The following is an 18531-nucleotide window of genomic DNA, read 5'->3' on the forward strand; positions in this document are numbered from 1 at the left end:
TCTCCGGTCATAGGGGCCATACTTGTGAATCTAATTAAGCTTATACATCATTTTGTTATAAAGAGATAATATTTTGTAAAATGGACAATTAAGAAAATTTGATGACGAGACAATAGTAATCAATTTATATAACTCCTCTTGGTATTTTCACTATACTACTGTCGGAGGCAGTTACTATCACCTCTAGTTACTTTAGGGTAAGTAAAAAATTTATAAATTTAACTTAGACTATCACTTATTATAATATAACATTATTTACATACAGTTTATAAACATTTATATTACTAATTCACCTCATCTAGAAACTGAAAATATTTATAACAATCATTTTCATTTGAATAAAAATGCATTGCTCATCTAATTTATTATTAAACTAAATATGTTACTAATCTTTGTATTACACATACAACAAATATAGTTTATAAATTAAAAATTAACGCAGGTAGTTACCAAGAAGCAACCTTTCACACCAGTTCCACCCAAAATGGAAATCTAAGAAACTCAATTACCTATTCAAATTATGGTAATAATATACCAATATTTACCTATAAACCGCATGTTTTATCGTTAATAGTTATTAGGTAAAATGTATATATTTTATGTACATGAAACATTTACAGTTCTGTTCAAAATATTATTCCTATTAGGCATCTTATCAGTTCTACAGAAATATGGATAAAAAATATGATATTATATTTGTACGTAATATACAGATATGTATATGTAATGTAACTGAACGTAGTAGCCTATTCGCTTTGGAACGAGTCACACAAATCAGTTGATGTTGATGCAATCCCAATTAAATATTTGGAGAAAATCCATTTATTTTTAAAACTACCCATCAGTTAAAATGTTGATACCCCAAGTTGATGATTTATTAAGTTTTGAAATCAATAAATGGTCATTTTGGCAAAGTAGGCTATGAAAAAGGTTTCTCCAGGAATAAACGTTATGAATTAGTCCTGTATTAATGAATTTATAGCCTGTTCATCATAATGATTATTCCGGAAATAATTGGCAAGAATCACTAAAACCGTGAGTTTGTTTCATTATTAGTCCGAGACTATTGTATTTAAAATGACAATACCAAAACTTGGGGAAAAGTATTTATTTATTTTCCCCTAAGTATTGTATATTTTTCCGCACCAATTATATTTGTTTTTTAGATGTTAAGTGAAAGTTTCTAGGATAATCTTCTCCTTTCAGACATATTCAGACATGCCCTTTTAAAATCCATTATTACTGTTATTATTATTATTATTCAACCATTTAATATCCTCATTATAGTAATGGACTACTTTATACTTGTTACGATTGCCATTAACCACTTAATGATATCAGTAAATTTATTTGGTATAAGTAATCCAGGTGGTTTATGATTTGATATTTTTAATTTCAATTTCATAAATATTGTATACTTTTAGACAGGTGTAAAAATATATAGTTTTAAAAAAGGTCTTTCTTTAGTACAATAATACAAATTTTACTCTACTTTTAATAGCTTTTATTATATTTGAACAGATTTTAATATTTTTTATCTTTACCAGCATAAAAGAGGAAAGAGCAGAGTACGTTACGATGAACACCAAAGTAATGTTTGGTCTAGCATCCTGCGCCCTTCTGCTTCTTATTAGCGTCAAAGCAGGTTGGTGGTATTTTATGTACATTGCAGACTGCAAGTTGGTTCGTCAAAAATAAATGTCGCCTTTCAGTAAGCCTCAATCATAAAACTTTTCTTTCTAAAAGTACAATTCATTTGGGACAGGTCTCAAGCTTGGGTGCATTGCAGATGACGTTATATCACTATTAACTTTTTTATATGACAAATACAATAATTCATGACATGAAACCTCAAAGATCAGTGGAAAATTATGAACTATAATTATTTAAAACTGCTTTTTGAACGTATGCTTTTTCAGATAGATCAGAATCCTCGTCGTCGTCGTCGTCATCATCATCATCATCATCTTACAGTTCAAGCAGTGAGGAAGGCGTGAGTATCTCTGAAACTGTTTTATACACAGAATATTAAACTTACAGAAACGTTTACAAGATTTTGGATATTTATTACCACACAGTAAAATTGGCTCATAGAGGACTGATATCAAACTTCCTTTTCATGTTCAAAATGCAAAGACAAATTAAAGTATGAAAAGAATTTACGATTTTAAAATTTGTTTAAAGAGATGTAAAATATGGTGACGGATATTTCACAAAGTGAAAGTCAACAAAAAAAATGTGGCAGTCACAAAGACGTCAATCTGAGATTTGTTGTTGTACTAATATATGTTTATTGGCCTTTCAAAACCCATTAAAAAAACCTTAGCACGTTCGTTTTCAAGTAACCATATTATTGTGGTCGTAACAAGAATACAATAAAGTATCAATTTTATTATACATTTTTTAACTTTTCATGAAAATCTGGGAAAAATAGCTTTTTAGACAATGTAAGAATTCGACACGCCTGGTCATTAGGCCAGCAGGTCTCTGAGAACACCACGAATTATATATAGTGTTCTTTGAAACTTCACTTCTGTTCGAATGCAAATAGTAAACACACTATTTATATATTTGATTGATTTGTGATATATGTTCTTGTGTCTGTAACATGATCTGTGGTGTTCATTTAAGGAATAATCCAAGTATTAATTTAGATTGTAAATTAGGAATGAAATAATAACTATTATCTCAATGGAGAAAGAATTCTTGCAAGAAATTATTGGATCTAATATTAGCAGGTAAGTAAGTGGCTTAAGAAGTGATCATTATTGATACATTGCATTTAAATTCAGGTCAGACGCAACCAGAGTGTATTGTACTGTACTAGTGTAGTATAGCTTAGGAGTTTTAGTTCAAAAGCTTTCCAAATATTTTTTAATCTATTTTCTGTTACTTAATAAAACATGTTGTATTCCTCTAATCCCAAATGTTCCAGTTGCAGGAACATACATAATTAGTGTTAATTTATTTATTAGATTTGTAATATTTCATCGAATTGTATTTTTAAAATCTATCATATTTTTAATGTATGCAGTGTATGTGTCTGTGTGTGTGTGTGTGTATTTTCACGGTTTGTTGCAGTGTGTTCCTGGAACTAATTGGATGGATGACTGTAACTATTGTCACTGCAGTGATACCGGTGTACCTGGCTGTACTCGTATGCTTTGTTTCCACGACGAAACTCTAAAGGTACGAATTTTATATGTTCAGCGCGCTTTACCAGTAAAAAAATTGAAACCAGAGATAATTTTGGTAATAAATAATTATTGTAACAACATAAATATAGGAGTTATAGTGTAAAAAATCATCGATATTCGTACATAACATAATTACTGGCTGAATTTTAGCGAAGCTTATCACTTTATAGGTTTAGTTTAAGTTAAGGGTTAAGTGTAGTTTTAAACAAAGCATATTTCTGATTACGCTCATTGCCAGACGGCCGAAGGGGAACATTTTGATCACCAAATTTGAAATTAGATCATATAAATACAGTATTCACCTCACCTTGTAACAGGTACAGTATTATATGTTTCTTATGTACCATGTATTAAACATTAAACAGCAATTTCTTCAACCCTTTGAAGTTACATTGTTTTCAATTCAACTAGACCTAGACTCAACATCGGCTGTAATTAAAGAGTTTCTTATTACCCCAACGGGATTTCTCTAAAGGAGACATCCATTCACCATGTACACAGTAAATTACCTTACTATTACCAGTAACTAAATAAGTAGTTTAATAAGTTATTAAATTATTTGCCATGTATTTTATATTATCTCATATAATAACGTTTGAAGTCTTTTACTGTAACTGTATTTTAGGCCTAATAACCTTACATCAACTTTAATGCTTTTTGTTTAAATTTATCATCATTGTGATCTAGTAATTTTGTTATTAAATACCCACTTTCTTAAAACCAAACCCAAGAAATTTATATTCCACAACACATTTGTTGTGTTTTATATTTCAGTATGAAAATCCAAACATACGTTATAATGAACAAACTGTTCTATTTACTATATATTCATTTATGTGTCTGTGAATTCTCTCCAATACTATTCTATACAATCAGAAATTCACAGGAAAAGGTCTTCGAAATTATAATTTTTGCTTGAAAAGCTGTATGTACGCTACAAATCAATATGCTGTTATCTTCTCGTAGCTAAATTACACATTAGAATTTAAATTCACAGTTTAGTTTATCATACATAAACTAGGGGACAAGGCAAAACTCATATAACAAAAGGCAAAACTCATATAACAATTACAAATTTGTAACGACTGTAACTATATTACAATTAATATGTATAAAATATTTTATTTTGTTTCCATTTATTTCATTTTTACTTATAAAAATTCATTATAGAATGTTATATTTTGGTTACAACTTGTATGTGATGTGATGATGTTAATTTGTGATCAACAAACGACACGTGCGGCACAGTGTGTTCCAGGTACAACATGGATGAAAGACTGCAACACGTGCTATTGTGATGACAATGGTAAAGCCACGTGCACACTCAAAGCGTGTTAACTCGTTCCCTCTACGGTAGGCTTTCTCATGTCTTCTGTTAACTCAAAATATAATTAATGAAGAAACAAATTGTGAATGACGATTAATTTAATGGTTTCTGCATATGCAATCAAATCAAATCATGTTGCTAAATATAAAGAAGATTTAAGACTATATGGATTTATATTTATTCCTTTAAAAAAATAATATTAAAAAGTGTATACCTTGTTCACTAATTTCAATATTGCTAGGATTATGGTTATTGCATTTCAACTTGTAGAATCATAGTTTATCAATTTTTAATTAAAATATCTTCATTCATTTAAACTACCCAATAACTTAGAAAATATGAGTTTTTCTCTGCAATACAAGTTTTAATAGAAATAATTATTCATTTAAAAGTAAATTTTTAATAACTAACACTGCAAGAATATTTATCTCACTTCTTTCAATGAATAAATAATACTTAATTTGTATTCTAATAACTATGTATTTATGTGCAAGATTTTCCTATCTATTCACTAATGTATTGTATGTATTCTGCACTGTGTTTTGTATTTTTATAGGCACTCGGAGCATAAAACCTCGGTAGCTTTAGGACGAGGTCAGTGTTTGCTTGATTTGGAGTACACAACAGCTTTTTCGTGACTATTAGGATGTCTTTAAGGTTACTCCAATACTCAATGTAATGATATATATTAAACGCTTATTTAAATCTATGTGTTCAAAGAATGCTTTATCTTCACCATAAAATAATCATTATAATATAAAAATGGTTTCCTTATATTTTGATCTTTCAAATTCAAAATATAGTGTGTTGATAATGTACAGAACAGATTTAGCTAAAATGTAATGCACAACGAAATGTGTACAACTCATATCATTATTGATTTATAGAATGAGAGATAATCATACAGAAAAGAAAGATTTTAATTCTCCGGCAAACTGAGGAGAAATTATGGCAGCCTATTGAGTGATTGGCTTTAGTAGGAATATATGATTTGACATGCAATATCATCTTCACTCTTATGTAGAAATGAAGTTTTATCTAACATTTCTAGCCTATAAACGACAAATCTGTCAAGATATCTTGCCACTTGATAAATTCTCCTTGTACTTCATTAAATTGTGGTTTGTATCAGTGTTTAAATAATAACATTCTACAAGCCAAGTTATTATAATATTATTTTTGAATAGGTAGGTTGCATTTGTAAATATTTCGAATGACAAATTTCTTGTTAGGGTGCAAATGTAATTTTTTTTCTGCTATTTACTTGTTATTATTGTTATCCGCAAGATCAACGTAAAAATATTTACTAACGCTCATGCAAATTCTAAGGAGATAAATGCTCCATATATATATATATATATATATATATATATATATATATATATATATATATATATATATCACTGCTACGTAGAAATGAAGCTTCATTTACAATTTCAAGTCCTAAAGAAAGTTCGTGTATAGTCGAGATACCGTGCATTCAAACAGAAATATTGAAATGAAACTTTTTTCAGCCCCTCCAGATATCACAAGGATTTGCTAACGCTCAGTGAATCAGTGAGTGGATAGCTTACAAAATAATAATGCACAGCTTATGAATAATAATTATTTCTGAAATAATAAATTATCAAACAGTATCGAAAACTAGAATACAATGTTACTGGTGTTACTTAAGTGACTAATATGGCTTTGTTATCTATAATTGTAATATATATTTGTGTTCGAGTTATATTTTTAAGTCCAGATTATTTCTGTATTATAAAGGTAGCAATGTGCGGAAAACTTTTAATTGTAACGATCTGATAGATGTTGGAAATCAAAGACAATTTCTTTTACGATTCCAACAAATTTAGTTTGAGGACTTAAATTTCATTTTGAATAAATTATCTTTTCCTGGCTGAATTCGTATTTTAGACATGTTAATAACAGAATTTTTAATTTTAATTTTTCAAAATTCTATTGAAATGAATTATTTCTATGATAATATCACTATTTGTTAACAACACCATTTTTCACATTATTGTATATAAAATTATGAATATAAATTTATTTCCAATTGCCAAAATAGTTTACGTTATGATAATTTTTCAGATTATTTACGTAGTATTTGGTTTATTTTTCTCGTACAAAAATTTAAATTTTTAAATTGAAATAAAATATTTCTTTTAGTGTAACAATAACAGTTTTTATATATATTCTGTTAATATTTCCTGTTCTGGTAATATATTTTGTTAAATTTCTGATAAATAGAGTGGAAAACAAAGAGTACCTCACAATGAACAGTTATCATGTTGGATCTGTCAATTTGCGCCGTTCTTTGCAACGTCAAAGCGAGTACGACGTGTTTCCACTGCGGGCTGCAAGTTGCCCCCGGCTAAAATACATTTGACTCTTTTTTACTTATACTTTAATTTTTTATCAAATGTCTATGTTCAATGGCTTTATTTAATATAACACAAACCACTACAGTTGTTGTTTTATAATATTAAACTATTAACATTATGTAAAATAGGTAATAGGTGAAAAGCTAGGATGCCTTGCTATTAGCTTTGTTCCAGTGTTGTTAGTTATATACTACAAATTATTAAAATTTAATCACATCCGTATTTAAATATTATTTATGTAAATAGTCCCTTACAGAATGTTGCTCATACTTTGGTATCATGACACTATAGAATATGAACCTTCGATCCCTCTACCTCTAACTATTTCCTGCCTTATCTCTTAGTATTGAAAAATAGCAGCAGTACTACAAAATTAAAAACTGTTTTCAATGTTAGCTGTAAGAGCAGCTATATGTAACATTTTATTGGAATTCTGTATTTATAACTTTGTCTTCTCATCACATGTAAAACATATGTCAGAAACATTGTTGTTTATCCTGATAATCGAAATATACTATTCTATGTCAAAATGTGCTTCCAAAGGCGTACCTGTCTTCAAGTAAAATATAGTAACTTACTGTATGAAAACCTCTCCCAGTCTGGTCATATAGATCCTCCATCAACAACTTGTTAATGACGAAAGGCATGACTTCCCACAAGTAACGAAGACTATGCTTTCTCGCCTACGTAGACGACGTAACGGCAGGCGCAGATACCGAAGACGAAGCTATCGCGCTGCAAACCTCTCATTTCTCTCCTAAGCCGTGTAACTAAAGTCGGCAACCCCAGAACCTGCACAATTATCGTCTAAAGACTCCAGAGTTTCTGAAAACCCACAGGGGTCCCCACAGCCTCACTGGTCGTTAGTCTCGGAGTCATTCATCTATGAGCTCAATATACCTCAACATTACTCAAAAACGTCAAATTATCAATATTACGAACCAGGTGTTTGAGCCATATGGTTTTCTTGTTCCCATCACAATGTGGATAAATTGTTTTATGTAAGTATTAGATAGAGGAAAAATGGTTAGGCTGGAACGGATACCTTACTCAAAAACTTCTCGATCAGTAGAAAATCTTAGTAACAGCCTCAAGATCTATTAAGGAGATTGAGATTCCTAGACACCTAAACTCTGCAAGGCCGCTAGCGTCAAACTGCATGCTTAGCTGTTGCCTCTGAAAATGGTTATACTGGTGTAGTGTATTTTCAGATTCAGTATTCCCACAGCGTGCCGTTACCATACCTCAACTCATTTCTAAAACGCGTGTAGCACAGCTGAAACGTGTCACCGAGTTTAGAACTCTGTGCCACGCATTTGTTAACGGAACTAGTGTCATTTTATCTCTGTGTTTTAAAAATTTAAATTTTCATCTATATACTTATCTAGCTGTCATGTGGCTTCAGATGTCCGCTCACCGTATCAAGACTTCTGTCGTCAACAGAGTAGCTGAATCCTTTTCATCATTAGGAATCGGGCGAGACTTCAGCCTTCAAGAATATGCAGAGCTACATGACCTTTTAAAAATTCCATACTCTGACAACCTATTTACATCCTTTTTCCATGTAGAAGACCTCTTCACCAAGCCTTATAATGAGCCAACATCTTTGAAATAGTGCCCTTGGAAAATTCATGTCATTTTATTCACTCCTTTTCTACTCTTAGGCTGAACGGATAAGCCACCTAATCCAACTAAAGTCCTACAGGTCTACTGATACTAAAAAAATCTTCAATCTCAAGTAAAACCATTTCTCAAAATGTATATGCAGGTCTAACACAAAACTTGATACAACCGGCCATCAGCACCAACCGTCTTAGGAATCTCCGAGGATACCAAGAAATTATAAAAGAATGGCCTCTATGATTTCTACGTCCAATTTTCCTCTGGCACTTCAATATAGTTAATAAATAAAAGGTAACCACATTGATTTGTAACATAATGTGCGAGTATAAAATGCTACAAGTACTAACATGCCATGGCATATAATAGTTATCCTTTTTTAGAATTCGTTCCGTCATCATGTACTTTCCGTCAAGATATAAATATTTAAAAGAGTATCTATACAATATATAAACCCATATATACACATACAAACGTGCATACCTATCCCCGATATCTATATTATTCAATGGTAATAAAACGAAATACCATTGGCTCATCACTTGTTCTCGAAATTTATAAGACCATGAAAATTGGTACACATGCTCTTCAAGGACCCAGGCATTTACTAAGAAAAGATTTTGGATAAATTTCAGCCCATAAGTACGTTAAATATTAAAAACTAAGTTGATGTTTACATGGTTGTTTCTTCAAATTTACGAAGAGATCCGCTTATATATATGAAATTAAATATAATATATGAGTTTATATATATAATATAGATATACAAATGTTTGTTTGACAGTCTAGTCTGAAAATTTGAAATGCCACGAAATAAGTAGGATATTCTCAAAACCTTTTATCTTATTTTATTTATATAGCATAATATATAGCATAGTGTTATATATTATTTATATAACATAGTGCGTTTCAAGCAATGTTTGCTGAGCCTTGCTTTTAAAAAAGTTGTAAATAATTTCCGTAAGGTTTCGAAATTTTTTAACAACGCCCATGTAACGCCCAAGCTGACAACAATATTTCTGTTGTGTCACAACTACAATGATGCAATTAATTTAGGAGAATCCTAATAATTAATTACGATGTATTTGTTCCGTCTATTACGACATGGTCTGTAGACTAATAAATTGTGAAAGAGGCTGGAAATAACATATAATTTACAAAATACGATTTAAGTGCCTTTGATGTAAAAAATACCGTGGTAAACACATATTTTTCCAAGATAACGTTTCAAGCAAATAGGCTTCTAGGATATATTGAAATTGTTTATATATTAATGAAAGTAGAACTGTAGATTAATACAGTAAAATTAAGTTTTAGATGTTTCTGTATTCACGTGAAAAGTTCGCTTTGTAGAGATGACAATTAAAGATAATAATGAATCGTAGTCCAAGTCAAATCACCTTTAGTATAACACTAATCAAGTTAGGTAAGCCCCATCACTTATAAATTAACAAAACTGAGGACCAGTAACTGAAAGATTACTTCTAAACAGTAATCAAATAAAAGTATTGTTTATTCATCACCAAATTAAAGGAGCAGCCATGCTTGTGAATCTTGGTACATTTGAACACTAATATTCAATATAATGAGAGAATATTTGAAGAAAAACAAAGCAATAAAGAAATTTGATAATAAGACACTAATGATTACAGATAACCCCGTCATATATCCCACATTATTTTAGTCACTTTTACCAGTTCCAGTGGCTGTTAGGTAAGAAGTAAGAACGCATTTTCTATATCTTGTTTCAAACATTCATTAACACATTTATTATTAATAAGTTATTTATATAAAGTTTATAAATTCTTAGACGTTTTAAATAACCTCATCATAAAATATGTTTAAGTACCATTTTTATATGAATAGTATAACTTTACTTTGATACTTGTATTAACCTGACATTATTTTTAATAGATATATAAATACATTTTGTAATTCAAATTTAATTTTGTTATGAATCTATTCATAAAATGTCCATCCGTAATTGCAAATTTAGTATCAGTTAAATGAATTTTGAGTAACTAAAGTTTAAAAAACATAAATTTTTTAGGTTACGTTTTATCTTAATGTATGCAGTTGGCGTGGACTAATTTCACTTTTGAACTTATTTGAAAATTGTTAATAAAGCAATTTAAAATAGGTAAATAGGTAAAAGAAAAGTAAACTATAAGCAATTCTTTTATTATTTCTCAAGGAATTGTAGTTTTGCAGTAGTATTGAAAGGTATATTATAAGGCTACGAAAACGGCTACATATAGATAATTGTTTTACCTTTTACACGAAATATGACTGTGTGTCATTACATTATTTCATCTTTAAGACATGTATTTATTTCAAGCACCATTGCATGAAAACCATTTCATTTTCTCAAATTATATTTCATAAAAAATATTATATCATTTTAAGTCATAAATCAGCCATGAAATAAACTGTTACTGAGCCGAATATACGAACTTAAAGTTTTATATGATTTATTGTATACATTAAAATAGTTTTTCCTTAATAGAGCTACCAAACTTCACTAACAACTATAATACAATTGTAAAGATAACAAGTAATGCAATATTGCAGCTCAGTTACTTTACATTTTAATTGATAATATTTATGTATTTGTTTTATTTTTATCATACCTTAACTTTATATAGAAAACATATTTGTTTGTTTTGGAAATATTATAAAGATAACTAAATTATTTATTTCGTTTACGTAACTTATTAAAGGAAAAGCTATAAAGTCTTAACTTGACATAAATATAATATTTATTTATTCAATTTCCTAATCTTGATATCAATGCTATTAACTATATTACTAAATACAAACCAATTATTGCAATCCATGTCCAAGTAATTTGTGTAATGATCATTACCTTTGCATGGACGAAACTTCATAACCAAACGTATTAAAATTATTATAAATAAATAGCAGGTTGTAATGTGTTCTGTTACCTTTGACAGGACAACGGATTAAAAACCAGTAGTACCTCACGATGAACAAAGTAATGTTTGGTTTGGCATCCTGCGTCCTTTTGCTTCTAAACACCGTCAAAGCAGGTAGGTGGTATTTTATTTTCACTGCTGACTGCAATTATTTGGTTTAGGAAAAAAAATCCCTTTTCTTTACAGTAAACTTTTATGTAAGATATGTATTTTATATATATTTTTTTTAAAGGTGGTAGTAAAAATATAAATATAGGACCTACGCTTCATATCAAGATATTGCTTATAGCTAGCTGTATTAATAACAGCACGTTATGTTAGGAGAAGTATTAGGCCATCTTGTCTTGGCAGTTACGTTTTATATACAATAATCGAAACATTCATATCTGAATACTTTGTACGTTTCTGGTAAGTAATAATTATGATTCTGCTTCTTGATGAATATATGTTTTTCCAGATACACCGGAATCACCTATACCGTCGGGTTTAGGTAGTTACGAAAACGTAAGTATGTGTTTGTAAGTATTGTTTCACAAAACTTTTACTGAAACAATAACATAATTATTAATATTTTAAATAAACCCTTCATAAACTGACATCTACCCAACCCTCCATTATTAAAAAACTAATTTAAGGTAAAGCGTGCAAAAAATTAAGCAAATGAAACAAATAATCATGAACTTAACACAAATTACTTCAAAACAAAAAGTCTTACGTCAAAAATTCTCTTACTGTCAATTATAACATTTAATTTTGGTGTATTTATTTTTTCCATACGTTTAAGTTCATTTAAAAATTGTGTACCCAAAGAGGGGTTCGTATACTATAAACGTCATTTTAAACTTTATGTCTGTAATCCCATTATTGATAAAATTACTCATAGTCAACATCGTATTTACATGTGTGTTTAGAGAGGGCTTCTTAGCCCTAACTTCGCCTGGTAAAATAAGACATCTTTACGTTACTTTATTTCTACGAAGAAAGGTTAACGAATAACACTAAGCATAAGGCGTACAGTTAAAATCACCATTAATATAAGTAAAAGTGGCATAAAAATTATATTACTTTATATTTCTGTCTGAAATGCTATTTTTTAATTAAATTGAACTACCGTAGAAAAATCTCAATCTTGTAGTCAGATTACTAAATTAAAAATTTGCTATTAGGTGTTATTAGTCCTGTTGCGAGAAATGTAATATTTGGGGTTATTTATGTAATTTAATATTTATGTGGTATGATTAACACAAATTAATATAGTATTATTTCTTAAGATTTAGTAAATTAATAATAACTGTTAGTATGTTCCTTTTTCATTAAAAATAAACAACCATGGATATCTAATTGATCTCACAATTTCAGCATATTGCCTCTCGAATGAAGTACAGATTTTAAAGTGTATGTTTGCGTGTAAATATGGTTCCTTACTATGAAAGTTTGAATTATTAATCATGAGATTAAGATTAATTCTCATAAAAGTCCATCAGAGAAAAGTGCATATCAAATCTCAAATTTTTAGGCTTTGATTATGTTATTTAACAAAGTGGATTCTTTAATTCTCCACTGTACAGTGCCGCTTATAATCTAGTTAACTCGTTGCCAAATTAGGGGTCTAAAAGGAAACTCAGGAAGTATAAATATGGGACTTGGTTTTGGGAGCGTGTTGTATAACATACTAAAAGTCCTCAACCAAAGATATGGCAAAAGAGCGGAAGAGGGTTTAATGTTATTTACGTGAGTTTTCACTTATATTTTAGTTGAGGTTTCCTGCATAAGATTTACATGTGTACAAAACTGAAACAGATAGAATTTTCTACATATTTTGTTCTTAAATATTAATCTTTTCGTTACTGTTAATATCATAAAACCTTTCATAAATTGGTAGGTTTCAAAAGCCCCTTATTTTAATCCATTTTCTCCTAAACTCAATCTTCAATGCCTTAAGTCTTTTCAACAGAAAACTTGTCAATAAGAAATTACTATCTGCATATGGATTTAAAAGTGAACAGAAAATAATTTTTTACAAATTTTTGGTTCTTTCCGAAATTACTCATTCCAGTTTTATTCAGCTCTCAAACTTGCAATTACTGTAGTTTACATCAAATAGTACAATAAAATTCATGTTGAATTAAATTTAATTCTCTATAGCTTCCTTTCTAATAAATCTTTGTGAAATGAAGACTTGAGACACTGGAGATAGGAATTTGATGTAAGATTTATTTGCCTAAGGCGTGTGTCGGTAACTACTAATTTATGAGAGCTTATATGAAAATAACTTTAACAGATGTAAAAACAAATTATGAATAAAAGATCTAAAAAAACTTTAACAGCTTTACATTTATATACGAATTAGGTATTCTGTAGGATCATACCCCACTAAGATATAGGAACCAAAACAGAACCTTTGATCTCCGTCCCCCTTCTCCACCACTCTTAGAATTGAGGAATTGTAGTATGTTATACCCTTTCATAATCAGGGGTTATACTAAAATGTACCCCGCACATAGTCCCATAGCAGAGTTCCTTCTATAATCATTCGCTTCAATCCCCAAAAATATTCACTTCCAGAGGTTACATATCCTCTAATTCTTTATATATAAACCATCTGACTTATAGAGGAACTATTGACAACTCCCCGTGAGCTAACAAACCTCTATGACAATTTCTGTGCCTGTAGAAGGTCAGCTTGCTCATGTTGAATTACAGCCTGTTCATAAGGGCCTGCAGTCCTTCTAGATGAACTACCCATTCAGCAAAGTTTCGACCTGTCTACTAGTCATCTCTTTTCAAACCTCAGTAAAAATTTATGCCCCAGAAATTTAAAATTATAGTAATAGTTTAATTCCGTTCTTATGGTTTCCACTGCTTTTTCAAGTTCTCATATTCGTGTAACCACAAGACCTACAGAAGTTTCCTGTTCTAAAGAAATTTTTTTTAAATCAAGTTTTTTTTAATCAAGGTTGTAAAATCTTTAGTTACATAATTTCTGGTAAGAAAACAAAACCTTATCTAAAGCATATATAACATTACAGAAAACACTAAAAATGTGATCCCTTCTTTAGTTATTAACATATAGTCTACAGGGAGGTTTTTCACAGATCAGGGACTCTTGCGAGTAATTTGTTGAAAAAAATGATAGGTGGTACAAAAGTAGGTTAAGATGTGAACAGTACAAATACAAAACCGCACTCAGCACAAAACATGTTTTTGGCCTAGAATATTATAATAGCTTATTATCACCCGATACATTTTCAATTGATTTTTTCCTATAAAGCTTTCCAAAAATATGTTTACCCTCAGAAGAAACGCTGATATTTCATTTAATTCAATTTAAGTTTTTCCACTTTATGTTGTTTCTGAATACCTTACTAAATTATTTATTTTTAAAAAGTTACAAGGTATACACCTGATATATATATATATATATATATATATATATATATATATATATATATATATACGATACTTCTTGGTTATAGTGTGTTCCGGGAACGACGTGGATGGATGACTGTAACACCTGTCACTGCAACGAAAATGGTTTAGCTGCGTGCACGCGCATGCTGTGTTTCCCTGAAGAAATTCAAAAGGTAATGTATTATGTGCCTCTAGTGCGCTCTGCTAAGTTAATACAGCGAAATTAGGAAATTATTAGGAAATTATTATTTGCGTCACATTTGAATCAGGATTGTATTAGTCCAGCCTTTAATATTCATACTTAGTCCATCAATGGAAGAAAGCAAGGGATTCACGAATACATTGTGAATTAATGAAACTATACTGTAAACAATTAAATCATATTTATACAATTTTAGAAAGCTAAACACATATCTAAGTACTATATTTTTCAAAAAATAAGCAAGCTGTTATTTAATTTAAATATAGTACTTTGCTGGTTTTAGTTATTACGTAGTAAGCAATTTAGAAAACATCGATTTTACAATAAACAAAAAAAGTGCACGATCTCTCGTTTAGAGACCCTTTTCTACTAAAAACAATACTAATGTGAAGACTCATTAATCACAAAATGTATTTAGACCAATAAATACAGACAGCATAAAAGTTGTGGTTAAACATGTGGTTAGCAGCTAGTATTACTAAACGCGTTTATCATACTCCTGAAATATAGGCGGATTTAATCTGCCTATCGTACCGTTTCGGAGCCGGCCGTCCTTGTGATTGCGGGGGTAATTCCCATCGATCTTCTTGCTCTTGAGCGGAAGCGTGTCTACGATGGGAATGGCACTGTCAGACGTGCTGCTGCCCGTTCGCACACAATGGATGAGTGGAAAACTCGATGGGAGACGGAGAGGCGAGGACGTTGGTCTTTTAGGCTCATAGGTGATCGGAGGGGATGGAGCGAAAGAGAGCATGGAGAGGTAGACTTTTACCTTACCCAGCTTCTCACTGGGCACGGTTGTTTCGGCTTCTACCTTAACAGAATGGGGAAGATCCCGAGTCCGGAATGCCAGTACGGGGATTCGGATTCGGAAGATGCTCTGCACACCTTCTTTAAATGTAGAAGGTGGGAAACAGAGAAAAGAGAGCTGGAGGCATCTATCGGGCGTGTTTCGCCGGAGACTCTTATAGAAGAGATGTTGTCCAGTCCCGAATCGTGGAGCGCTGTCGCTGCGGTCTGCAAGAGGGTGATTAGGCAAAAGCACCAGAATAGCTCATGCCGGCGGATTTTAGAATGAAGTAATGCCCATTGGGCGAACGATGGCACCCTCTTGAAGTAGTTGCAGAGATGCTTTCCCGAGAGGGTTTCCAATGCCAGGACCGGTAGGTTTTTAGTGGGTGAGAGTCCCACACAACAGGGCGAACATCTGTCCCTGACGGTGCATAATGCATTTTCCTACCGTAAAAAAAAATTCCTATAATATAAGCTGTATACATGTTTTCCGTTAACTTATAACAAAGATCACTAAAACCAGCTGGTAAATTGTTTTGTATGCTAACCTCAAATTTTTGTATTGTTTTACTAAAAGTAAATGTTAAAGGATCCAGCGTTTTTTTAATAAGTAAACTTGTAAGTATTACTATGTTCAGGTATTATATATTAAAAATTAAATACAAGTGTAATTCTTAATATATTTCCTTATGATAAAACCGATGCTCACTAAACGGAACAAAAGTGTCTTTAAGCGCTTAATCGTATTTGCAACCTCGGCTTCGGCTCGTTTGTAAAACACGACTTCGCACGAAATACAACTCCCTTTGCTTCTTGTTAAAAAAAACTGTTATATAATCAAGCATTAAGAATTCGTTCATTTTTCGGCAAACAACTAGAATTTATCTCGAATGGAGATTTTGGATTCAGAATCTCAAACTGCAATAAAATTATGTGCCACATCATTTTAAAACCCAAGCATACATAAGCATTCGTTTGAATGTTTTTAGTTACATATTTTGAAGTATTTTAAGTAAATATAAGTGAAAATTCTCGTGTATTTTGTCCCTAACGTGTTTTATATGTCCAGCAGTGCACTCCCGGAACATCATGGACAGAGGATTGCCAGTCATGCGTCTGCTCAGACCAAGGTGTATCTTCTTGTACAGGCGATTCCTGTTCGACTACTCCCATGCCAAACGAATGCTTGATGTGCCAACATTTAGTTTGCGAAAACATCAAAGCAAATTTACCATGAATTGCTAAAAACTGTAACGGTCTTGCTTGTATCTATATATTTTGTCTTTGTTGTATCCTAACCTACATACTTTGCCAGCATTATAATAAGGTAACATTACAAATAATGTTTTAGTTACTTGCCTTTTGAATGATATTAGAACGTATATAACAAAGTACTTACCAACTATTTGTTTATAATTCATTACAGTTATAAAGTAACATACATAGAATGGCTATCGGTCATCACCATACAAGGTACTAACCAGAATTAGGCTATAAAATTTTTTCTGCTAGTGAGAGTTCAAGAAAATTATGAATGAGAAAAGCCTTTCAAGTAGTACTAGTAGTTTACATATCACTCACCGTGGTTTATAATGCACCTTTACTTTCGTGTACATATGGTTTCTTAATAATGAAGGGACTATCGCAAAACGTTGAATTTTACAATAAATAGTTTTTTACGAACTCAATCTGTTTATTCAAGGTAAATGTTAATTTTGACATAAATATGTTTTACCTCATTAATTAACTTACACTTTTGTACCATATCAACTTTAAGTTAAATAACTTAAATAATAAATACAAAAAATAGCGACTACGATGAAATATAGAGAATTTATTATTAAGGGATATCAGAATTGTAAACTCGGAAGTATTCTGTGAAGTGCACTTAAACCATTTTCTCCAAGCAGAGAGCCCTCAATTCAACATTCCTTGTTATATTACGTAATCCTTTAGCTTTAGTTTCCGTTCAATTTTTTCCATTACTTAGCTTGTTTCAAAATATGAGTTCACTCAATATTACGAGCTTTGATATTGTTATTTGGATCAATACAGCCAAAATTGCATTAAAATACATGCAAAGGATTTATTATCATATAATTTCATTTCAAGATTTTTGGAAAGTAACCTACTGTGTTTAAACGAGTAGGTTCTTATATAAATCCACTGTTAAATGATTCGCTTCGCATTTTGTATTTTATAACCAGTTCGATAGGAGACTTTTGTTATTATTTCCTTTCGTTATATAAACTAATCTCTGATATTTTCCAGAATGATGTGAAGAAGACAGAAATATCAATCAAATAATACAAATTTAGTTGCTTAACCCTACCTCACTAGTATGTTTATAAAGGTAATAGGGTGTAAACACAACAAAGCTTCTATACTTGTAAGGCTTACATTTTGGGTTAAGTTACTATGTCATGAATAAATACGCATTTCATGCATTATGGCAATTTTGTCCATTTCCTATTTGTACGTCCTGCTACCTCTGTTTTTCTTAGCTAAACTTCCTATAAAAATATCATAAACTAGAAATATTTATGCATATATTTATAGCCACTTTCCGGTTGATTGAGTTTTAACCAAAACTGGAATTGTTTTTGTGAAAGATGAACCCAACGTTTCGGTTTATGCTTCACCCGAGGGTTAAAACCGTCTT

The 18531-nt window shown here is 30.8% G+C and overlaps 1 protein-coding gene across 1 annotated transcript; it reads left to right on the forward strand.

Moving 5' to 3' along the window:
- Positions 1-108: 108 nt before the first annotated feature.
- On the forward strand, positions 109-18325 carry LOC124361040 (pacifastin-like protease inhibitor cvp4). The gene is made up of 8 exons (XM_046815076.1): positions 109-197; positions 1548-1645; positions 1920-1993; positions 3082-3189; positions 4446-4530; positions 11922-11968; positions 14941-15048; positions 16939-18325. Exons 2-8 carry the CDS (start codon positions 1579-1581, stop codon positions 17104-17106), a joined length of 657 nt encoding a protein of 218 aa, XP_046671032.1. The 5' UTR covers positions 109-197; positions 1548-1578; the 3' UTR covers positions 17107-18325.
- The last annotated feature ends 206 nt before the right edge of the window (positions 18326-18531 follow it).

Source organism: Homalodisca vitripennis, chromosome 4 (assembly GCF_021130785.1).
Source record: "Homalodisca vitripennis isolate AUS2020 chromosome 4, UT_GWSS_2.1, whole genome shotgun sequence".
In the NCBI taxonomy this organism is placed as follows: domain Eukaryota; kingdom Metazoa; phylum Arthropoda; class Insecta; order Hemiptera; family Cicadellidae; genus Homalodisca; species Homalodisca vitripennis.